We start from the raw sequence: 25,836 nt of genomic DNA on the forward strand, positions 1-25,836 counted from the left end.
GAATAGAGCTAAATGTTGCTTTATTATGCGTTTTTAACTTAAAAAACGTATTTCCATCAACACTCCCGTGGCTAGTTTTGAAACGTTTTTTTCATTCTGCTTATAAGCCCTCCCGGATATAAGCCCCTCCGCTTATAAGCCCACCCAAAACCCCTTATGAAGTTGTATAAGCCCAGGGCTTATAACCGGAATTCTACGGTAGTCAAAGTCGAAAGTTTGGGTCCGACAGAATTATTATTTTTTTAAACTAAGGCTAATAATGCTACTCGACAAAGTTTTTAATTAATTTTCCGATTGGACTGTTTTATTTGAGCAGTTAATTGCTATATTTGACCAGACAGCGCTCTATTTCTCGGCCACGCATGTTATTATTTTAATTGTGAAGTTGTTAACCCTTTTAAGTTTTATCTTATTTGTATCGTTTGCTGGCGAACGATGACTTTACATGCGCGCTATAAAAAATGACAAAAGGTTTTTACGTTGTTCAGGTATATTCCTAAGTATTGCAAGAAATTGTTCTTTCCATACCAAGAAACCATTTAAAGGAGCAATGTCGCGGTATATTACTGAGTCATTTTTCTGATTCCTTTCAAATTGAACTGAACCTCAAACTCTCAAAATATTAGTTTTCTAACATAGCAACACAAGAAAGAAGTGATAAAAGGGCGAAAATAACCAAGAATGGTTTCAACTGATAAAGATAAGGGCAAATTTTGAACGACAAATGTGAAAACTTTGCCAATTTTTTTCAAAATGTATTGTCCGTGACGTACGCCTTTAATTAACTTTGTGATCTTACATGTATTTTAAAATATGAAAAATTAAGGGTGAAAATCTGACAACTTCAAAGTAGTCCAACTTGCAAACAATGTATTTGACTGACATTATCTCAGTCAGGCTGTTACAGATTGTTATTTCATATTTGAGCCCTAGAAAGCTCCTAGCTCTCGTTCTCTTGATTGTATAACTACAAATAACTAATTTTCATATGAAATATTACCAGAAATGCAAGTTTATAACGTCACAACTCCATCTGCTCTAAAAACCATATACATTCTTTTTTTATATATATACGAACGTCTAATTTTCGGCCGAGGCTGAACATTCTAAACATTTTTTTAAGATTTGAGCCTAGAATGTTACATTTAAAAACAAAGTGGTTTTGCAATAAGTTTATTCTTCAGGATTCTTAACTGATATGTACATGTTCACTTCACCAATGAGTGGTGACAATGTTGGTTACAGGACAGGATTTGAATAAAGATTTATTCATTTTGTACATACATTTGTCACTTACAACAAATAAGAAAAAAATAAAATTAGTTCTTAACCAAATTTCAGCCCTGGGTACGTTCTTAGGACGTTCTTTTATTTTGGCCTTTTTTCAGCCTCGACGTTCTCACAAAAAAAGGTTCTTAAAAAAAGAGTACAAAAAAGAGTGTATAGTTTACCAGCTTTCAAATGTTTGTTATGGTTTTTATATCAGTGACAACAAGCCACCTTAGAAAAGCCCACAAAAAAGAAAAGAAAAGCCCACAAAGGCAGCTTACCCCTCGTCCCTGAGCATTTTTTCAGTGCGTGACAATGTGCGTGACAAGTCTTAAAACCGGAAATTAACTCGTGACCATATGACTCATCTACTCATCATTTCCGTTTACGCAAAATCAAGCGCGTTGTCATGCTTGCAGTTAATTCGTTTGAGTATACTTACTCGTAAAAAGAGGCCGGATTTCATGCTCTCTTTGAGCCAATATTTCTTGAAGAAAATCCCAAGCGAAGTTCCACTCAAGTCTAAAATACAAGTTCGCATGTTTGCGGCATGGGAACAGCTAAGAGTTCATTACGACATAAAGGTAAGCAAAACACAATATTTTGTAATCACGTGCGTCTCAGACAATGTTCTCAGCTTTCTGGCTCATGATCGGGTTGACAAAAGTCCATTACATCGATAAAAGTCTATTTATATCATAACCAAGCAAAGATCAAGGCATATAGTGGAACATGGAGTTTAAATTGTCCATTATTCAATAATTTTCAATCACGTTTTATGCAGGGAAAGTGTTGTTGTACTTAGCTGACATCGCTCACGTTTCTAATGACAGGAAGTGACTTTAAAGCGTGACGTCATGTCACATGTTTCTTTACACTCGTCACGCAATCTTTTCATCACTTTGAGGAGCTAAGATATATTGAGAACGGCAGTCATGAGCTCCTTGTAACGAGCCACAATAATGAGTGAGAGTTGAAGCAGAGACAAACAATGGAGGAGACCTTGCAGAAAGTCAAAACAATTTGAATTTATGCGAGCGAAATTTTGCAATATATGGTCATGGCGGTATCAGGCATTGAAACAGGCAGACAGATGTAGAGACAGACAGAAACAGTCACGTAGAGAAACAAATAGGCAGACAGGCATACTGACGGACTAAAAAAGGCCAAACTTATTATAAGTTTTACATGCCAAAAATTAGCTCGTTTGGTAGGGGCTCACGGACAAAATACGAATTTAACTACATCCATGAAATTTAAGGAGCCGTAAACAAACAAGTTTTCGAAAAAACAAATTCACCTACCTTCGCATTAACTCGACGTGTGAGCTTTCTATAGCGAGTTGAAAAATCAAACTCAAGATACTAAGAGCACAAAAATCAGTCTATCGTTTGAAGGAAATAACTTTTTCTTTTAATTCAACTGTGGCGTGAAAAAACGCGTTGAACACAAAGTGGCTGAGAACTGGACCCGGCCGAGAACTGGGCCCCATACTGAACTTCACATAATTTACCACCTCGTGCGAGTTAATTTAAGTTTATTTGTACAATCGAGGAGATAATTCATAAACATACAGGCCGATTTGTCTAACAATTACCTTCTTTGACATAAAGTATCTACAGATTATTTATAAAATGACAATTATAGAAATCGAGCGCTTGAGCAACAGAAGTAATTTTACTCACCCAATATAATGTTTTGCATCTAAAATAGTGAATACAGTTAACTGTAGTTAATTTCGAACCATCTTCGCTCACGCATTTTACTCAGTCCCTCAACTTTCCTCGAAAAGTTAAACAACTTAACCTCACAGTCGTTGCACTTGCAGGGGGAAATTACTATAAAGCGTTTCCAAGCGTTCTCGTTTATCCTGTTTCAAGCGTTTATATCCTGACCAGTGATGCGTGCGTGCATGGTTCTTCTGCGCGTTGAGATGTCCCAAAATTCCGCTTTTTGAGTAATTTTCTGCAACTTAGTTGTGCAAAAGTGACCAGGAGATGCCCTGTAGTATGTTTAAAAACCATTTGCGCCGTAGAGTAGGCTTCTACAACACTTAAGATAAAAAAGAAAACTAATGTTTCGTCCAGATCGGTCACTCCAGACTTCGAAGTAGCCATTTTGTTGATGCGCATATGACGCATTCTCGTCCCCATAGCCCTTTCGTTTCTCTTAGCCGGCAGGGCCTTGGCACGAGGAAACAAAGGGCCCTCCGTTTTCTCGTGCCAAGCCGGCTAAGAGAAACGAAAGGGCTATGGGGACGAGAATGCATATGACGTCGCTTGCTCTCGCCCCAACTAGATCCAGATCTCTATTTGGTTCTCGGACATTTTTGAATCTGGTAATGGCGGCAAGCCGAAGCCGAAGTTTACGCGTAAAAAGAGTGGTCTTCCAATTCAAATTTTGAACTTATAATTTGGCAAGGTTAGTATTTAATGTAAGTACTTTACAAAACCGAAGAGAAAAGGGAAGGTAAAATTTTGATCATAGTAGTTATTAATCTGGTATGTCTTACCATCTTCATTAGGTTCTACCCCCTACAACATCTACGCGACAAACAAAACTGACGGCATAAGGCACCTTTATTTACGCTTGCAAGGTGATAAGCTTGTTGACAGCGAAACATACTTACAGCTTAAATGTAACACGCCCACAGAAGCAACTGATGTAGATCGCCGCAGATGGCAAGAAGAAAGGCTATTTTCGACTGTGATCCAAGCAGGATTTCATTTGCTGCAGCCCGGGATTCCAAAACGGTTCAATGTGGTCAATCGGGATGTCCCGATGTATGCTTCTGTTCACGATGGTTATAACTTGTGGATAACAGACATGCCCGTGGAGCCTTCAAAATACGGTTGCGTCGCGATTAAGGGAGACGAGCAAGGTATTGAAATTCAACCATCAAATCCTAGTCCGCTTTGGTTACCTGGTGCGCAAGGTGACCCAATTCCGGAAGGAATCATGCAAGCCAATAAGGCTAACTCTTCTAGGCAAATGTATTTCGGTCGTTCCCATGGGAAGCTTTGCTTTGTGGAAACTAAACATGGCCGCTTGGACTACTGGCGTGCTATGTTCGATGAATATAAGAAGCAACTAAGCGGAGATTTACTGTTGGATACCGGATTCGACGTAATTGAAGCGAGGCGGGGTGATCTCCTGCCTCCGAATACTCTTCTAATAGACGGCGTCTATGTTGGACGTAATATCGGCGAATATCTCTGTCCGATGGATGTTCGTGATCAAAAGGTGTGGGAGTTTCAATCCATATTTAAAATAAGTAGCAAAAAAGGAGAGATTGTTGTAATGACCAATGATCCACATTATTGAGAAACGAATAGGGTAAACGTGTCGAATTTTAAAGTAGTTTGAGACAATGCTAAGAATTTTAGTGTCACAAATGAGGAAACCTGTGAGTATTTTTCGAAACTTTACAGGAGCTTTGCCATCGCAGATTTAACGGTTGAGATTTTACAATTTTAATAACGTCAGACTTAATAAATCCATAGCCTTTTGGCCGGGCTACTTGGATTCTTAGTTTCGACCACTGAATAATGACCAGAACATTTTGGTCATTTGACGCGAGCTCTAAATGGATGTGTCACCATTTTGTGTGAGGATATGCAGAACAGTGTAAGGTATCAATGCTTTTTGTTGAGTTTAATTTATAACAGAAGTAGGAAATGGCTGATTCTTGTTTACATCAGGTGAATAATAGAGAGCAGTTGCGGATCTAGGGGAGGGGACCGGGTCCCCCATCTTATTTTCATTTTTTGGCCCAAAGGGTCGAGGAAAATGTTTTCGAGAGCGGGGCTCCCTCTTATACCAGGGTCTGGATGATCGGTAGACTGTCCACAGTCCCCTATTTTTCCGTGAAGTCGTAGAAATGGATCGTTCAGTCCGACGGAGCGCCATCTTGGTTTACGAACGCGAGCAAAAAATGGGAAGAGTGCAAAAAACCCCACGCTATAGAGCATCCAGCCCAGCCACGCACGGAGTTTTTGCACTCTCCCCAGTTTTCGCTCGCGTTCGTAAACCAAGATGGTGGCCCGTCGGACTGAACGATCGATCTCTACGACTCTACGACGAAAAATAGGGGACTGTGAACAGTCTAGATGATCGGTGTCCCCAGTTAACTGAAGGTCTGGATGCGGCACTGGAGAGAGATGGGTTAAATTTAATTTCAAGCCAAACGCTAGCAGGTTGTCCAGTAAACCACGTATTTTCGGTACTTGATCAATGAATTCTTTTTGTGTACAAGTACCATGCAGAACCTTTTCCCCTTAACGTGTGGTAATACTGTATGTGAATTTGTGATAAGATTGGTACGGTCAACACCAGGAATACGGTTTGTCGCTTATTGCTTTGGTTGCGAAGAAAACGGGGGAAGGGAGGGAGGCTTAAATAAATTTCTTGCTCGTAAATGGGGGAGGGGGACACATAAAAGAATTCAAGGTAATATGCAAATGTACTCGCCTTTCTATCGTGTTTGCATATGTAATGCATGCCGGTAAACACACGCTCATTTTTCTATCTTTAAAAAAACACGGGCTATGGTTTCAATTTCCTTTAGTGTCTAAAACATTATAACAAAAAGTAAACTTGCCTAAAAGGTGGAAAAAGGGATACGCTTCATGATTCTGACAGCGTTTTTGCGCGAGAAAAAAAGTAGGGGAGCTCCAAGTGACAGATTTTATCATTTTTGACAAAGACCTTTATCCATCCCCATCCATTTATACTACCAGCTCCAACCCACACAAACACACATTCACTCACCCTCCTAAAAATGAACATGATTATACGTGAAACTCATAATTATTTGCAAAATAATGCTTTCTCTTTTATTTACCTTATTCGTTTACAAGCTAAACGAATGAATTTATATACCAAACAAAATGACCCGTAACTAGCCATTTTCTTTAAGAGGTTATCCAGAGTATATAATGCCATATATTAAAATATTATTCTTCACAAATGGAATATATAGGTGTATGACGGTAATAAATAAATATGTACATCCCATGTATGAACAAATTTTGGTATACAAAATTTTAAGAAATTACCAGAAGGTTATATATACGATTTCGCAAGACATCAAATATATTGTTTAAGTCGCTTACTTTGTGGATATTCTTTACTTTAAACATGTACACTATTGCGTGCCTTTTTGTGAAAGGAAGTACCGATTTCGAATTACAAATCTGTTTGCCAGATATATAACATCTGGGACATTACGACATAACATCCTAGGCTATACCGCAGTTGTTGGCTGACCGACAATAACTGCATAACATCAACCACAACTGTTCTACAACAATATACGTTATTGTAATTACACGAAACAGTAGAAATATTAGAAAGCACAGAACAAATTTTTAAGAAATTTAAACGCCTCAGCTTCGACGAGAATAAAAAGAGTAAATATATATTTGTTATAATAGTGGATATTTTGCAATTAGAGTGAAAAAAAAAAAACATCAGCTAGATACAGTACAAAAACGTACAAAATACACGTTGCCATTTTAGGCTACAAAGCTACAACGCTACAAAAATACAAAGCTTGCTTTATAGAGTGTTTCTCTTCGTCAGAGAAAAATAACTTAAATTACACTTTTTGAAAGTTCTTGGTCAGTTAAAACAACAACAAGGAAAAAAAGTTCAAATTTAGCTAAAACACTACCACAAAAATAAACCTTTAGCTACAATTAATTGCGGCGACCAAGTGCCAGCCTATCAGCGCCGGTTAAACGCAGCATTTCATTAGAGAAAATGCATTTTTATATTTTGCTCACTTTCTACATAAAATTCTTGTAAGGGAACCAATTTGACATGGATCTCCTGTCTTCTGCTACGCAATTATTTTACATAAACGTCTCTGGGTTAAAATAGTTTCTTCATTATTTCAGTAGCTTACTATTGTCTTTCTTGTATTTGATTTTTATATTTCAGTGGGTTCTTCATACCCAGTGTGTTTCACTAACACTGGGATTTACAGGCGACTTGACTTGTTTCGGAGGAAGATGATGAGGCCTTTCCCTAAAACGAAACACAGCAATTAGTCATACTAGATAATAAAGCGCGGAGCAAGGTCGAAATTATTGTTGAGAAAAGTACTCAAGATAAAGCTGTCAAACTACGCAATTCCTTATATAATTTGCGTCGCAGGCAAGAGTATTCTGAGTCCTTAGTAGGCGACTCAACATGGAATGGCGAGATCCATTAAATGAGCTAGTTTTGAGTTGATTTATGCAGCTTTGTTTGATAATTGGTGCGAAAAAAGGCGTGAAAAGTCGCGTGAGGAAATGTATCTGATTGCCTGCATGAACAGCGTCAAAGACCTTATTGGCTGAAACATACTGCACGAGATTAGAAAAGCAATCTTAAACGGTAGGCTTACACAACTTATATTAAAATCGCCCTAATACTGAATTCTTCTTACCTTAAACTTAACGACTTGTGGCTTTTTCTCGAGTAAGGGCTTCTTCGATGACCATGAATGTTTAGACTTCTAAAACCCTAGAAATGAAAAGGAGTCAAGCAACAGTCAACGAGAAATCTTTAAACCTGGCTAACACAGCATTGTCTTGCAACTATTTCATCACTTTGTTACACTTTTCCTCTAACTCAGCCTAAGAGACTTGTCACATGGTGCGGTTCTAAGTTTTAAGAATGTGGACGAGGCCCTAGTCATGTTAGTGTGTGACCCTTAATTGCACGAAAGCTACTGAGCAGTACTTTCAGGTGGTACTGTTTATTATGATGCACTATGTGGTTCTAACTTTTTAAGTCTGTGGATGAAAACCCTAGTGTGTGACCATTCAAATAAAAGCTATTCAGCAGTACTTTCGTGTTGGGTGAAACAAACATCAATTAGTAAGGAAACATCTTCATATCTACTCACCTCTACATCTCTCAACAGAGTTTGAAACTCATCGCTATCCACGAGCCACTTGGGAATCTCAGTGGACCCTTCTTCAATGGCCTCCTCGATTTGTTTCTTAAGCTGAGACAACTTTCGAATGTCATCGTTTACCTGCAACTACATGAAGACCAAAAAACGTTACATTTCGTATACGTAAAGCAAAACCGGAGACCATAATTTTAAGACAGAGATAGGAGTGGGTGAGGTGGAGGAAGGAACCTGACTTCTTTGGGGTGGGGATGGGGTATACGTAAAGCAAGACTAGGAAGCGTAATTCTAAACAGAGATACGAGTAGGGGAGGGGGGGGAGTGAAAATCCCGACTTCTTTGGGTGGAGATGGTGCTGTTTACGGAAAGTGAGGGGAGGATAAGCTAGACCCTCCCTTCTCAGCAAAAAGAAACAAAATCGACCTATGGACTGAGTAAAAGTTTATTTTACCAACCTGTTTTGCTTTGGAGGCTTCGAGATGAAATTCGAGATCCATAGCTGCCCGATCGTGCCCTTCCTCAAGGTGGGGTATAAGCTGCTGGTATTGCTGAATCCCTTGCCATGACATTGGGCGCTGCAGGTAGAAAGAACCACAATTAGATCGCACGGTAAAATGGCACCACTTGTGCGTAAGAACAATAGGTAAAACTATCGTTCGTGATTAGTCTTTGAGACGTTCAGAATTTTCTTCAAGGGCGACCTTGTGTCGCACCAAAAGTGAAAAACAAGTTGCACAAAAAACTGCCTTCAATGTGTTAAGATTCGCCATGGGCATCTTTAAATAATTCGGACTCTCAAAAATTTAATTTTGCATTTTTCCGGATTCAAAAACAGTTAAATGTTCAAATTACCTTTTTCCTTCTCATGCTTGTTCTCTCCACTGACATTCGTACGAATGGACTGCCTTCAGTTTTTCGAGTGGTGCAGTCCGAGTTACTGCGATTAAGATTGATGTCGTAGAACAAACGGCTCAATGACATCATAGGAAGCTCGTCGTCTACTCCCTATAGAGGAAAACAAAAAACAAAGTTCAGTGAGAACGCTCTCTACAGACGGTCAACTGCTCTCCTCTGGATGAGATTCTAGTCCACCGCCGATACCCAACTAATAAGCCAATCATGCATCTTATCCACCGGTATACAGAAACAAGTGACAACATGCAAGAAAGGATATAAAGACTTGCTTGTGTTGTTCAGACTTTACTTTGAAGAATCACTTTATGTCAAGAATCATAAGGTGTCCTAAGTGTGGTCATTATCACAAGCTACAAACAAATTTTTCAATCGATTGTTCTGCCCAAGCTACATTTGGCGGTTGCACTGTGCCTAGCGTTCGCAGCCAACTTCAAAAGCGAGTCTAGCGTTCTGTTTGTTAGGAGGTCAACTTATTTAGAGCGGCTTTGGAGATTACAGAATCTTGCTTTTCGTTTCGTAGCGTTGAAAGCTTATTACAGGCCAATGGCGGTTAAAACGGTAGCAAATTTTCAACTTACGTGAACTGGGAACGAACCCAGCGGCTGCGGATCGGAAAATTTCCGCGAGTACTTCGACTTTACCATCGGCGGTCTGGGTCGAGCTATAGGCGATCGATCAAAGTCACTATCTCTGTCCTGAAGAGAGCCACCGCTGATCACACTGTCGCCTTGAGACTGCGCTCTTTCTACCGGCCTTCCAGCGGTGTGCTTTCGAACAGGTAAACCTTCCACCCGCTGGTTGAGCACCTCTTGACTAACTGACCTACAAGGCATGCGCTCGAATCCTGCAACTGCTGATTCCAGGCTAAATGTCGAGCCCTCGCACTGTTCGAGTTGAAAAGAAAGATAGAAAATGTTGTTAGAAATACTATCGGAAGCATAATTCTTCAAGACTCTACCTATTCTGCACACTGAAGTTGTTAACTCACCCATGAGCTCGGTCGTAAATTTCCTCTCTTTGGCTCAAGGACGCTGTCCATTGAGCCGATCGAAGGCGCAGTTGTACTGCTCTTGCCATGTTGGTACTTGGCAGCCGCTGACTGGAAGAACTGCAGGTAAAAGGAAAGTCATATTTAGCTCAGCATTAACACTCCTCACTACTAACTAATATCCACGTTCTGCAAACTTGGATACCTCGCAAAGCGGTTCTACCGACCGAACTAACTGACATATGTATATTTAGTAGGAAACCCTCAACTCAATTATTAGATTTTCATGCACTATCTGTAAAGTATTTGCACATCGGCTGAATTAAGCTTTGTGATGCTAAAATTGATAGATCTTTCCACGCTAATAGAAGATCATGATCAACGGCAGTTAATTGCAGAAACTCACCGCACAACTCAACAGGTTGTACCATCGAAATCGCACTGGAGTCTGAACGTTGAAATCCGCTAGACTGATTTGTGCTCCGCCCTGTTATCAAAAATAAAGAAAGAAAGATGCGGTCAACATAAAATAATAATAAAATACATAAAACAAATCACTGACAGAGATGTTTTGTCGGGAATTATTGGAAATTTTCGGATGATTCTTAGAATTTGGGACAAACTTTACCAAACAAGAACGCACCCACCCACCCCTCCCGAGCTAGCGTTAAGAAGTTAACCTACCAAAAGCTCTTCCGTGTCGTAGTTGTTGACGATAAGGAGGTTCACCTGGAGAGTTTTGCTGGTCAGCTTGCTCTGCAAGAGAGAAAACAGAGATAAAGATCGAAATTCTCCTTGAAGTATATACAGAATTAAGCTAGCAGGTTTGAAAAATTAAGGAGATGATCAGCTAAGGAAGTTGTCCGAATTCTCACAACTAGTAGCAGAAGAAGTGTATGGAGACCATTAAGAAGTATTTGCAAGCTGGTATGACGAGTTTTATTTAGCCTGCGTAGCTGGCGGGTACCGCGATCGACTCCTCCCCAATTTCCTCGCGGCTTCGCAGCTCCTCTCTGCGGTTCGCACTCGCACTCGGTCGCAAATCCCGCCAGCTACCAAGGCTAAGTTTTATTGTTACTCTTACCTCGGGTACCGGAATATGAAACTGCTCTCCGAACACAGGGCTGTCTTGATAATCGCAAGGTTTCGTTTCCAACACACAGCTTTCACTGGGCGTACTCGGTAGCAGCACAGCTTTCGCGAGCACCGCCTTACACTGCGTCGTGTTACCAAGAGCCTTTAGACCCTTCGCTTGATCAATACAAACAACCAGAGCTTCGCGATCAGTATCATAATTAAGTCCAATTTTGATCTGCGAAGTCTCTGAGTTATCGTAGTCGTAGTCGCCTCTTTGAGCTGCTTTTAGGTTCTCTTGTGACGCGTCGAACACTCCGCTGTCCGCCGCCACAGATTCGTCCGAGGGTGCAGCGGTGACGGGTCGTGTTCCAGTCGGGGGAAGGTGTACTTCGCAGCGTCTTAGAGGAAGCGCTGGGATTCCCTCCGTAATGGGAGACATCGGGATAAACGGAATGGCGTTGATAGATTCGTTTGATTTCGAATCTGCGGTTAATAGTCGAAGTCTTTGTTGAACAGGAATCCCTTCAGCCTGTGAAGAGAGGAAAACAAATCAGTTAGCTAAGACTATAGGAGATACCAGTTGGGTGGGGGGTGGGGTGTGGGTAAATGCCAAACAAAATTCTTGAGTAAACTTAAGGTGGAATTCCAGCCGCGTAATTTTTACGTGCGTTTTACGTGCGTGAAAAAAATTAGAGGCAATGTACGAACGACTTAAGAGGGTCTCAATGGGTTAACCGTTAGCCATAAAACGGCTTTAGCCGTTAGGCGTAAAAATTGGAAAATTTTAACCGTTAGCCGTAATTGTTAACCGCAAACATCGGTCAGTGTTGATAAACCAAACTAGTTCACTTTATCGTCCCAGAGTCCTAAGTCCTAAATATTTTTTCAATAATGGAATTATTTTACATTTAAAAACAATGGAAATTAATTTTTACTTCTGTTAACCGTAACGGAAATAAATTAACCGTTAGCCGTAAAAAAGCCAAATTTTACCCGTTAACCGTAAAAGCCACCACCCCATTGAGACCCTCACTTAAGTATACGTGTTCGCAAGTCGTTCATACATTGTCTCTAAATTTGTTCACGTACGTAAACGCACGTTAAAATTACGCGTCACTGGAAATCCACCTTGAGTCAAAGGAAGGAGCAGTTCTAACAGAAGCAACGCCCAACACTCGAAGCTTACTTCACTAAAAGAATGAAACAAACCTGAGGTAAAGAGCTCCTGTCCATTTCCGTCCCATCGAGACAAGCCGTACTCTCTCCCTCGGTAGCCACGATACGAGCAGTGGCCGGCGTGTGCGTCGGAGAACGATCGGAAGTACTCGGCGAGATCGGCGGCGAGTGCGACGAGGAAATCGAGTCACGTGACGACAGCGACACTTGCGACGAGTTGCTGGCGCTGGGGTGATTCGCTCGACCGGAAGTAGGCGTGTAACTTGTAGCCGCGCCTGTCGTCCGCACTTCGTAGATCGGTAGACACGAGGTGTCACGCGACATTCCTGAAAGCATGTCTGTCACGCGTTGATGCAGCTCACGGAGGTTGAGCGCGTCGCTTCCTCCACTGTGATTCAGGTCAGGGTAGTTGAGCGAGTTGAGGGAGCCTCGGCTCGAGGCTAAGGATCCTCGGCTTCCGGATAAAGAGAGGGAGCCGCGGCTTGAACAAGACGACACCGAAGGGGTGCTTCCGGAGACACTGTCAAGACAAAAAAAAAAATAGTTCAATGAACTATGCCTTGTGTTACATTATACCAAACCCTAGCTCAAACGTTTCATGGTACTGTTTAGTATACTGTTCGAGCTGGTTCTAAATTTTAAGTTGGTGGATAAAGTCAATGTATGTGAACATTCAAATAAAAGCTCCTGCAAGAAGTTAAATGGGTAATGTTTACTATGCTGTACAAGGTGGTTCTAACTTTAAAGTCTGTGAATGAAAACACATCGTGCGACCATTCAAATAAAAGCTATTGAGCAGTACTTTCGGGGGGATTTACAAGGTGATTCTAACTATCAAGTCAGTGGATGAAACATTCAAATTAAGGCTACTGGGTGGTACTTTTATGAAGTACTGTTTACTGGGCTGTACCGTCGTGGTTTGGAACTGAACGCATTTTCTTAACTTGATTACGTTCAAGATTAGATAAGAAAATTGTAAATAAATCAAATATCTTACTTTCTCAACTGCACATTCAAAAGGTTCGTCAATTTGGTTTGTTCAGCAAGCTGATGAACCAACATCGACTTCTCCGCCTGGAGCTGGATTCTGTCAGCCATAACTCGGTTAGAAAGTTCTCGCGCCGAGTCAAGATCAGCTGCTAGTTTGTCTTTTTCAACTTCAAGCTTTTGCTGCAAGAAATGATAGTGCAACGTCAGCCATAAAAAAAAAACAAAAACTTACTCATCGCAAAATTCAGCCAGTCAGGTTTTGATTAACAAGTTCCGACTGTTTCCGAGGAAGTTCCGAGTGTTACCGAATTTCTTTCGTCAGTGCTACCCCATAATGCAATACGGCAAGCGATATATAAAGTTATGTATGTCACGTGACCTGACATTTTGTCAGTGGCTCTTGTTGTGCGAGGTTTCTCTTCTGTCTGAATGAAAGCGAACTTTTAAACTTTGCCCGGGGAGAAATAACTTACCTTTTCTCCTTCGCTTCTTACAAGCGAATTCAGCCGTCGAATTTCGTCGAGAAGAGTTTCTTTTTCTTGCAGCAACATGGGCCTGGAATTATTATCGTCTGTCATGACCTGGGTAATTTTCTCGTCTACGCGTGTGATCGCACTTTGTAGCTCCGATTCGTTTTTCCGAGCTTTTTTGAATTCTGCTTTCAATTCTTGTTTGTCCCTTCTAGGGAGTTGTTCAATGGCTGGGTCTGAACCGAGATCAGTTTGGGATCCAATGCTTGTTCCAACTCCTGTGGAATCGTCTCTAATCTGAAGAGAGGTGAAATTTTAAAATCAGTAAGCTTACGATTAAAATCGTATTCTTGGAGAGAAAACCAATTTTATCAGAAAATCTCCCACAGTGTTTGGCATTTAGACACCGCAAATCAACACCTCGCTAATTAAATTCTTTACTATACAGTATTAGAGTGACTTTTTCAATTATCTATATTGCCTAAGTGACACTGATATAATTTTTGCAACTAAGCTTAAACTATATGAACTGTAAGGTTTTGACTAAAATAGTTGTCTAGAATATTTGGTTTTTATTGGCATGTATGAAATTGTCACTCTTTCAACCATAATTAGAAACAGCTGCATCACATGAAAAAACCTAAAATCTTTAAAGTAAAGCTGTTTTATTTTAGACTTACAATCCAATTTCATTGTACTCAGTTGATAAATCAGTTAACTTGCGTATTAAGCATTCTATGCAATGCAAACTTGTGTGTTTATTATAAGTCTTATATATTTTTATGTGAAATGCCTTGTCAATGTTTTGCACAAACAACTATTTGTAATTTTAATTTACACCTTTAATTAAATTTGAGCTTTTTTAATAGCTGATTAAGAGATTATCATCAACCTAGATTAATTTTAATCTTTACATGTTGGAATTCTAAGGAAATGCCATTCGACTAAAAGGCAAAAACAAATTTCTTTGCCACTTTTGCATGAAAATACAAATGTGAATAAATTTGTGTTTGTTTTTGCTTCAGAATATTGGCGACCTTTTTCAGTTCCCATCTATGTAGTTGATATCTTATTATTCAAACTTATTGGAGCCATGACTCATCATAGCACCTGTTGGTGTCCAGCACAAATTTCCTTCCCAGGAATAGCCCTGTCTTTTCCCAGGAAAAAGCTTTCCTTGGGAAGGAAATTTGGCCTGTTCTGGAAAACAACAGTTGCTATGAGTTCCAACTGCAAGCGATATTTTTCTTCAAGTTTAGTGGCCATGCAAGCAACCAAAAACTAGCATCATGTCACCGGTATTTTTGAATCTGTGGGACTAAAAACAGTCGTTGAAATGACCTGAAAAAAAGCCATTTTCACAGACTGAGATCAACAGTGCCTGGTGAAATCAACATCACATGCATACTAGGGTTCTAATTTCTCACCTCTTGTGAAGAATCAGACTGTGATAGCCTATCCTTGAGTCTCAACAATGCTTGTATAAGATCATTTTTCTCTTGTTCTTTAGCATTGTTTGTTCTTTGTATACTTTGTATCTCGTCAACTAAACCTTGCACATCTTCCTTTTTACATCCACGATGGGAAGACAGTTTTCTGTCGACTTTTTTTAGCTTTTCGTAGTCTTTCTCTTGTGCTTGAACTTCACCCGAAACAACATCCATTTCCGTTTTGAGTTCTTCAACCTGTGTAAAAGCAAACATATTACATTTTGCAATAGTTACAATCACCAAAGCCTACACCTGATAACTTTGAAATCCTATAGTTTCGGGAACAGGATTGCTTTCTTAAAAAAAAAATAAAAATATCATGACCTGCAAGCATTTAATTCTTGAGCTGCCACATAAAAGGTAAAAAAAATAAATGGTCGGATCCATACTTTAACAGTTGTGACAAGTAACAACACCTGACCAACAAACATTATCATTACTTACAATAGATTTAATAGTAGAATTTTTATTAACGACCACCCCTCTATTAATAAAAGCACACAACCCTCTACATCGGCCAGGAATTTTCATCCCAATGCTACGCCGATCAACTACACATTAAACCACTTAATTCTGCCCCAGTGTTGTTTCTGTTAAGAGGTTGAACAGCAGTTTACCAGAAATAAAAATTATGTCCAAAGCTGTGCTTTTAAAATTATTGCAGGATGCCCAAAGGCTCTTCTGTAAGAAATCTTGGGTGCCCAGCTCTTACAGCAGGCCAAGTGTGACCACTTAATTTATTCACTGCAGATTTAATCCAATCAGAAGTCAACTGCAAGCTATCTACGGCTGATTGGATTACTGCACGAAAGAATGTGAATATTAAAGTGGTCACACTTTGGGCATCTTGCTGTAAAAGCTTTCACTGTGATTCATGCAAATTTGTTCAAGTTTTCCAAAGGCATAAGTCAGTCGCCTGTGGCACCCTGGCTCTGCTGGAGCACAGCTCTGAATGTCTTTTGAGAATGTTTTGATATTTCTCATTCACCCGTCAAAAATGTTATCATCTATAAGCCTTTAGCATGTTGATGACAAAAAGTACATGTACAAGGCTGTTGCCTTTCTACAGAGGAACTGATAAAATAATTTTCTAAAGACTGCTAATCCTAGAATGCTTGCATACCCTAGACTTGGCTTGAGATATCTCCTTCTTGAGTTGATTTACATCATACTTGCTGGCAATTGAACTGACTGTTGAATTTGACGAGGAAGAGCTTAAGCTGCCTTGCTTTACATGCTTTGATTGTCCCTCATGTCGTTTCTGCATTTTTTCGAGCTCCGATGTCCAAAACTGAACCTGTTGGTGTATGTGGAATTAGTCTTGAATACTGAAATCACTGTTGGTTTTACTCTTATACTGTACTGTAAATTATTTGTTTCCTGTCATTACACAATATAACAATAAGTTTCTTGTTATTACACAATATTATTTCAAAACAGTTGTAAGCTTTTATATTTTGTTATTCTTGACTCATCTGGTGACCGGTAATGCAGAAAATAACAAACAGATAACCAAATAAAATCGTTGGCGAATTATATGCATTCCTTGACAAGAACTTATATTTATCAATGCAGACGATTAGTTTTTAATCAACAAATCGAATAATTTTTACCTCTTCGCGTGCAACATGTAGCCTCTGCTTCTTAACATCCAGCATGTTTTGCTTAGCCTGTTATTTGAAATGCAAGAAATCACAGTTGTGGCACACTTGTGTTAGCTAACTTTACGTAAGATAACATTAGTTATCAAGTGAACTTAAGAATGAATAATAAATATATAATTAGTTTAAACATACCAAGGATTCTTTTCCATTCTCCAACACAAAATGTTACCATTGACAGTGTTCAAATAAACATATCTAGCCTTACAAAGTTGTTACTCTCTTTAATATCTTATTTCCTGAACTTGATATATACAAAAACACATTTTTTGTATCTTATTGACTTAAAGAATTGCATGGGCTGTGTTATTAAACATTTGTCGGCCTCATTTGTGGTGAGGAGGTCAAGCATCAAAATTAATCAACTCCCTTTTGTCGTTTCATCACAAAACACCCCCATTCCTTTAGGGGTGTTTGTACGACGGGCTTTACATGTTAAATCAAGGATCTAACACACACTTAAATTCCTCGTTTGGTGGAAAATGCAGAGTGAATTGGCCAACCCAATTAACGGTTGTAGCAGAGGAATGCTTCATTGCTTAGGTTATATGCATGGTAGAGCACAAGGAATAACTTTCATACCAATAAGTCGGACTGCGCAACTGACAAATAATCACAAAGCATAGTCTCCCTTTTCTTCCGCCATTGTATTCTAGGATCTTCTGCTTGTTGTGCTCCTAACGGGAAACAATTCGTACAAAATTTTTACTTCTCAATAATTTATACAACTCACACTGCCCCCTTAAAAAACATGAATACAAAATCATTCTCACACAGCTTTAATAAATAGACACATTTGCAGTGTGACTGACCTTTTTCTTCAAAACAATCCTAGCTTCAGACAAATCACAAAATTCATTTTGCCTGAAGCTAGTTTTGCGGTATGATTGGAACTATAAATATCTGCCACTTTCATTGATGTGGCTAATTTTAAATCACAATGATATGCTCTGCAAGCTCAAGCAATGTACACTTGCTAGTGTTTACTTTTGTAAATGATCTTGGATCATATTAAACTAATTTGTACTAGTACATGTACTAGAGTAAATCTAAAAGGATTTTAAGTGAATGGCATCTTTCACTAAGAGATTCCTATATTTCAATGCAACACTGCCAAGAATGCTAACCCATAATTAAGATAATGGAACAAGTGCTCAAGAGGGGCGGAATAGGCATTTAGTGAAGTGCCTTAGATCGGCACAGATAACACCAGTTCTAAAACAAGAGACATTTACTTAAGAATGACCACAATCTAATGACTAATCATAATATAAAGACACTTTATACATACTGTAGTAGCTAGGCTCTAGCTCATGAGAATAAAGGAAATTATCACAGGGAAAATGTTTTTGATGTTTATATAATATGTATTTATATGCAAAATCTACCACTGGTACTAAAGGAAAAAGGAAACATGATTTTGTGAGCTGTATGTATTAGAAATCTTAACTCCATCCATTTCTTTGCTCCTCTAACAGAAGTGAGCAAATAGCCTTCTGGGGACTAATTAAATCATAATTTGTTGGCGAATGACACTAAAAATAATAATATAAATTTTAAAATAAAAATAAAAAAAATGATGAAAGTGTCATTTCGTGACATTTTGTGACCTGCACAAAATGACATTTTCATCTTTTTCACCATTTTTCAAAAACATGTAACCAGAAAATAAACATTGGCTAGAATTATGTTTTTAAAATAAACCATTTATTTTACATAAGACTTGTGAAGCTTTATGTTTATATTAATTTTCTTACCAGTGTTGTGGTCAATGAAGTATCTTCCAAGAACTTTATCATTAAGCTCTTCCCAGCCATATGGTAATTCTGTGATTAGACAACAATGTTTACAAATGCAATTGTACATGTAAGAATAGAAATGGTGACCCTTATTTTTATGGTATGTACAGGGGAAATCTCATGGAGATCATAGCACCCTTACTTAGCGAGACTGCGTGAGGATATGATTTAATCAATTAAACTAAATAAAGGACGCAAACTGGTGTAAAATTGCCTTGTGCAAGCCAATTGGTTAAAAAAACACATTCAAAGAATAAAGTAAAACATACCATTTCCAACACAATCAGCGAATGTCATTGGCTTTGTTAACCTGCATAAAACAAAATGAGCTGTAAGATTATTATTGTTCCTATACATAATTGAAGGTAGCACAACAGCCAAATGTTTAGTACATGTTAGAGAACAGATTATTTGGTCTGGGATTGAGGCCTAGCCTGATTTCATCACTGTCTACAAGTGTTCTTGTGCAAGGCACTTGAATCTTACAGTTCCTCTTTCCAGTCTATATGACTTCTTTTCATCAGCAGGAAGTAATGTACATTGTAACATGTGTGTGTTACATATGTTGTAAAAGTATGAGTTTCCAGACTTGGATCAATAATCTTCACTAAAATACCAATATAAATTTCAAATAATGGTTTCCTGTTCTCATTATCAGCTTGTGTTAATCTCATTTCTCATGTCTGGTCAAAAAATGTTTCCCTGAAAATGTCCAATCAACGAAAAAATGATTCATTCGCACCCATGGGATCAATATTGCCCTGACGTTCCAACAACTTCTCCTAACTATTCTTAAAACACATGTAGGGGAATTTGTAACAGGAATTCATATTTTTAGTTCTAGAGTGAATGCAATAGACATCTTTAAGCAATTATTCTAGTATTGAATTCCAGGCATTTTGTGCTATTTTTACATTAAGTTTAGTTACTAAACAATTGTCATGCTTTCTGTCTTTCGAAGCACTCATCTGTTACATAAATAGCACTGTGCTAGATTGCGTGTTCGCAAATACCTCTTTAGCATGCTATATACACATGTATGTGAACTCTGAAATACTTAAGATTGCATTAGCAATATAGCAGCAGAGATTTTAAACGGTCAATGTTTACCAACTGGTATTTGTTCTTAGGAAGAAAGTTCTAGAACATCAAGTTAATTAGGCACAAAAATATTGTAGTTTCAATCAAACAATACATGTTTTGAGCTTAGTGTCATTGGGTCATGGCATATTTACTGCCTCAATCCAATCTTTACATTTTTCCTGTCCATTCAGATAGATATTTTAGATATGCACATTCTGAGGACCAATACAGCCCTGATATTTCAACCTTGTGAAAAGCCTTAACAAATATCCTTCGCCATCAACAATGAGCCTGACTAACCTAAACGAACACAATTATTCGAAACAATTATTCACCCATACACGACCCCTGGGTGGTATACTGAAAACAACCTTATTGCTTTACAGGATTACTTGTGTATTTTGTTGGTAAACTAATGCTAGATTAGAACACAACATATTTACCGATCTAATCTTTCTGTCAGCAATGTGGAGCATCTTTGTATTTCATGCTCAGGAATTTTTGACGAGTCTTTTGAACCACGAATAACCTTTATGTTAATTTTATTCGCCCAGAAGTCAAACACTAAATTGCCCTATTCACGGCTAATGGAGCTCTAGATCATCCCCTGAATCGAGCAGCTCAGATCACTACCTCGTTTGCTGTACATCCTTAACTTATAGTCGGACATGATGATTCACATGAAAAATTTGAAGATCAAAACATGCTCAGCAAAAAGCAAACAAGAATTAATCCAACAAGGTTCAAAATAAACCTGCATAGCAACCATATATGGGGTAATAAATTGTTTTGGCCACCTGCTTACATGACCCGAGAATTGATGCACATCTATTGTTGACCTTCATTAGAACGTAATTAATTGAAAGAGTGAAATTGCAACATTTGACAACAATATGCTCATACATTCCTGTGCTATTCTAAGGCAGGCTCTGTGGTGTGTTAGAAAAACAACTTCCTACACGATATTTTAAATCCCATCAAATAAATGTCATTGATTTAAATTAATCTCATTTTCTGAACTAAACAAAGATATTTTTCAGTCCTGGAAGTCTTGGAATGGCCCTAAGAATGTTTTAATCGGGATGTGGGCACATTAAAACTTCAAATAATTCCTACAAAGCCACAAAATTCACGATTGGTAAACGCGTGAAGTAACATGTGCAATGTTTAACCACAGTTTATCATCAAGGAATGAAACAGATAAATAATTGAATCACTCTTGGCAATGTGCCACAGATTAGGAACTGTGTAAAATTCTTCTGTTCAAAAATTACTTAAGAACGATTCTCGCTGTACCCTGCACAAAATCCAAACCAAAAATGGAGAATTCAAATCTAACAATAACTCAAACAAGATATACGATCTCACAAGTGTAAAATAAAATTTTACCTTTTAAAATATCATGCTGAATTATGTGCTAAACAGTTCGAAGTTTGATTTAATTTATTTGTCATCAAAACAATACAAGCAGCCAGTACATTTTATAGAAATAAAATAAATTTTACACCTTCAATATCGATGGAAGTTTCAAGCTCGGAATTTCCTGAACTTTCTTAAAGAATGGAATGCGACCGATATGTAGTTTCGCCTAGACAGAGCTATCGATAAATAAAAGCTCGCAATAATTTAATATCGCTGAGAATTGCAAGTCGGAAAAGGAACAACAATAAAAACACTCGATAGGAATCGACGAGCTCGTAGCGATTTTGCTAAGCAAAAGCGGCAACTTATGATATAATTTTGAGTGAAATGTGGCTTTAGCAAACCATTTAAGACAAGATTTGTTATTTTTAGAAGCGGGTAACGTGTTTTTATAAGCCTTCATTAAAAATATATGTTGTTGTGTTCCATGTTCACTCGTAAGCTTAGTATAACAAGGATGTCTCCTGAAGAGACGTTCAAAGCGTCTAGGACGATTCCGAACCAACAAAAACATTTCGTTCCTAAAAATTTACTTATACGATAAATCCCAATTATATCTTGAAAGGGAAGGCATAGCGATCGATCCACAATATAGAATGTGAGCTAACCGTCACGCTGGCTCCTTAGAAACATAACTTATAACCAACTCGTTCGACAAGATGACTACAGAAAAGCGACATTTCGTTAGAAACCTAACTTAGAATTTCGCTACATCGCCAGAAACATGTCTTCCAGAGGAAAATAACATCAACGTGATCGCATTAGCCATTTCTGGCATTAAATATACTTTGACGTAACGATTCCTTCCAGGTATTTAGTTTACTGTACAAGTAAAATGTTGCTGCAATCATTGAATTTCAAGCTAACATCATATTTCTAGGCCAGCTACGAAATTTTGGTTTCTAGAATGTGTGGGATAGAATGGAGAGCGAATTTGCTCGGGTTTTGGTGAGAAAAAGCTTCCACATAACTGAAATATTTGGGATAAAAGCTCAAACGGAAGACCCGATAGGAATAATAAAGCGACACTTACGAAACTTTTTGCACGCTATCATACATTTTAGGGAGCATTCGAGCCCTCCGGGCAGTTATATGTTTTATTTTAAGACAAGGAAACGAAGAAGTATCCTAAAAGTACATTTACAAGGACGATCTATCCCGCTTAAATCGTTTAATCGCCAACAATGTGTAAATTCCATAAAAATAGCATTAATACTTGTGGATGACACATACACACTGGCATACAATAGTATTAAATCGCCGTGAAATCATAAACCCTTCTTGCCCATAAATGCGGCCATTCGCTTCATAAACTAGCTGTAGAACACACGAATAATAGTTCTAGGAGCAGGAGAAAGCGAATGACCGCTTAGGCTTTGGGTAAATGACTGATCGAGTAGCCGACTCGGCTATACGGTTCAGTACCCACTCTGTTACTCACTTACCTATCTCTCGGGTCTACCCAAGACGTTCGCTTCGTCGTTGTGGTCGATGTAGTAGACTCTTCCATCGAAGTCTCTCGCCTCTTCCCAGCCCAAAGGAAGAGGCACTTCGCATGTCTTTTTCTTGGGCATCGCCAAGGCCTCCGAGCCACACTTGCTACCCCTACTCACTCGCGTCCATTTTTTCGCGCAATGAAGTCACACACAGCAGCGGTTGCTCGCCGATTTGAATTCTATAATTTCGCGGCCATGTCGTTTCATTAGCATTGTTCCATAATTGGGCGTCTGCGTGATTAAACAGCAAACCGCAAAAAGCCGCTAAACCCAGGAGAAGTTAGCAGAAATCCACAGGATTTCGATTTCCATATGCGAAGCTTCTAATTTTACACTCAGTCTAGTATTTGGACAATTTATTTCTCTGCAGATCGCTGTGTTTGATATGTGCATTGTTTGAGCAAATAAACCAATAAGGATTCGCCTGCTATAATAGCTGCGCCGCATGGCGTATTGCGGCTCAAATCTTTGAAATACTTTGCCTATGTAACTCTCCGCCCCCGTTGTGTGGCGATTGTTGTGCGACATGGTTGATTGGCCCATTGGATTGTGATCTATTGTCAGAACACTTGACAGCTTTCTTGTTTGCCATCTGCGAAATTCCGCGCGTGCAGTTCAGTTGTGTTGACAAGTCCTGCCGGAACACACTTTGACTGCCTTTGGCCCTCGATAGAACCCGGTTTTATCTCGCGTTTTATCAGCAATAAAAGCGGTCGTGCAATGCGATTTATTATTCGGACTTTAAGTATTCACTCAAAGACGGATTCTTTGTTTTTATCGTTCATATTTCAAGCACTATGACGTGACAAACACCTTGCATCACTCAGCCTCTTTAGAACATTCAACTTTCATTCCCAACGGGAAATGCAAAACTTGCCAGGAATTTTTTTTTTCGCTGTTTAGTATTTCTTTTCTCTCGAAAAAGAAAAAGCCACAAACATATCGGCCTGTTGAAAATTGTGGTGGGAATTAAGTATCGCATGCTTGGGCCCCAACACTTTGGAAAAGATAACGAAAATTCTGCGTGAAAACATCAAAGTTAATCCGCGCGTTCCGATCGTTACATACACTTAACACTAAACAATCCGTTACTTATCTGTGGACAAAGTCATGAAAACGTTTCTGGGCAAAAGAAGAAACTTGGATCCTAGCATCACAACTTGTTTACGGATAAAAGATCGATCTGAACAACCTGCTATGATCCGTAATAAAATACAGCGACAAACAGCTACGGAAATTAAATAAATAGTTACATGTCCTGCTAGTCAAATTCCTTCGCTTCTTAATCACTTAAGGGTCAACTACGGGTCGCCGGTGTTCCTATATTCGTTCGAGGACACAAAACTCTCTACTCTCTCTGATCACGCGCGCGCTCTGGGAAACTGTGAGCAACAATCGAGTGGTACTTGGCAATTTCCGGCGCGCGCAAATGCAGTGATACCCCCAGGGGCAGACCGTACGTGACAAGCTGCAGGGATGTGTGACAAAGAGAAACCTGATGCTCGTTTTCCCGGGAGGCAGGAACGAGTCACGTCAAAGAACACCACTAGAATTATCCCAATCCAACCAAAATAAATGACTTCTTCTACATGTATGGTACCAGTGCAATGAATAATTAAAATGCTTTAGAGAAGTGGTTGTGCAATAAGTCTATCAGCCACGTTCTGGGGATTAACTGTCTGAAAGAAACTGTTGTGTTGCAGTCGGGCGGGTTGCAATCGAAATACTTTAGTTTCTTTGTTAAGGTAAATTTTTAATTCATCTTTCTCTTTAACAAAAGGCATAGATTAGCTCACATATCTGAGCCGATTATTCAGACCGGGGGGGTTGAGGCCCGCGCTGACTTTGAACTTTTATAACTTTTTTAAGATTTAACCACGCCCTTCGAGTTTTCCTTATCTGCAAATTTGGTAGGGTTGGATGATTGTCAGGAACTGACATCACCAGCCGGCATTTTGAGCCTTTGTTTTTGCGTGTTTCTGTAAATCAAATGGATTTTTTACTTTTTACTGGTTTAGGCAATTTTTATTCATTTTGATATTTTGCAAGATTTGTTTTGATTTTGGAATTTTGAAATCCAAGATGGCGGATCCAAGATGGCGGCTGTTTGACATCATGATGTAATTGTCACGTGATGTGACGTCACCATCCCACGTGAGAACAAAAGAAGGGCGGACGACAACCCATAGTCATGGTGATTGGTATATCTGGAGTACATAGGGGGGCCGCCCCCCGGTCTGAGAAGGTCCAAAAAAGCCCGGTCTGAATAGGGTATCCACCAATGCAAGGCGAGAGGGCTCTAGATCTGATGCGACCAAAGAATGCCCCCACCCCGACTCCCCAACCCCATCTCGGAATAGAGTTTCATGATAGGGCCCTTTTCCTTAAACCGGAAATGACTTTTCCCTTGAAACTTCCATTTTCTGAAAGGAAAAAATACCTAGAGAAAACAAACAAACAAACAAATCGGCAAAAACCCGACTACATCAAATTCTAATGGCACAGACATACATCTGTATAGCTTACTAGGAAAGTACGTAAATGTAACGGCCGTTTATGTAAGGGACGGACCATTATTTTTTTGGAGGGGGTGGGGATGAAAAATATTGAAAAAAATTGTTTGCAGGGCCTGGGAAGACAAAATAAATTGTTTGCAAACACGATATGTATAACATAAAATAGTAAGAATTTCGGAAAAAAATGTTTCCAGAGGTGCATAAACTAAAAAAAAAGTTTGTAGAGGAAAATTTTTCATCCCCCCCCCCCCCTCCAAGAAAATAATGGTCCGTCCCTAACGGCTGTCCCAAAGATGCTCGAGATTTCCCAAAAAGCTGCTCGAAAGTTGCTACAAAACGCAAACAAGTTCCTCCAAAAAATTCAAAACGTTGCTTTTTTAATACTAGTAAGATAATTCCCCAAATATAAGGTAATTTATCTAGAAGGTAACATTTCTAAGCATTTTCATGTTATTTAACTGCAACGGAAATTTCTAAATAACATTTTAAGGCCAAAATTTGTTAATTTTTTGGATTTCTTTAACAAAGAACAATCGTGAAAATACCGATGACGTCATGTTTCCTGACGAATTTTGTTGCT

The 25,836-nt window shown here is 39.0% G+C and overlaps 2 protein-coding genes across 2 annotated transcripts; one reads left to right on the forward strand and one right to left on the reverse strand.

Moving 5' to 3' along the window:
* The first annotated feature begins 1,697 nt into the window (after positions 1-1,697).
* LOC144655413 (uncharacterized) lies at positions 1,698-5,634 on the forward strand. Its single transcript, XM_078515676.1, has 2 exons — positions 1,698-1,853; positions 3,794-5,634. Exons 1-2 carry the CDS (start codon positions 1,820-1,822, stop codon positions 4,591-4,593), a joined length of 834 nt encoding a protein of 277 aa, XP_078371802.1. The 5' UTR covers positions 1,698-1,819; the 3' UTR covers positions 4,594-5,634.
* Positions 5,635-6,084: 450 nt separating this feature from the next.
* On the reverse strand, positions 6,085-23,949 carry LOC144655376 (protein KIBRA-like). The gene is given in 21 exon segments (XM_078515621.1): positions 6,085-7,299; positions 7,703-7,779; positions 8,165-8,302; positions 8,629-8,748; positions 9,026-9,178; positions 9,667-9,972; positions 10,077-10,196; positions 10,483-10,563; positions 10,761-10,832; positions 11,161-11,682; positions 12,363-12,849; positions 13,327-13,499; positions 13,793-14,086; positions 15,217-15,474; positions 16,403-16,576; positions 16,893-16,949; positions 17,523-17,617; positions 18,698-18,766; positions 19,009-19,049; positions 22,690-22,724; positions 22,726-23,949. Coding segments are annotated over 21 exon segments (3,444 nt in total). The 5' UTR covers positions 22,819-23,949; the 3' UTR covers positions 6,085-7,220.
* Positions 23,950-25,836: the final 1,887 nt, after the last annotated feature.

The sequence above is a fragment of the Oculina patagonica genome, chromosome 5, assembly GCF_052425735.1.
Source record: "Oculina patagonica isolate OP01 chromosome 5, crgOcupat, whole genome shotgun sequence".
In the NCBI taxonomy this organism is placed as follows: domain Eukaryota; kingdom Metazoa; phylum Cnidaria; class Anthozoa; order Scleractinia; family Oculinidae; genus Oculina; species Oculina patagonica.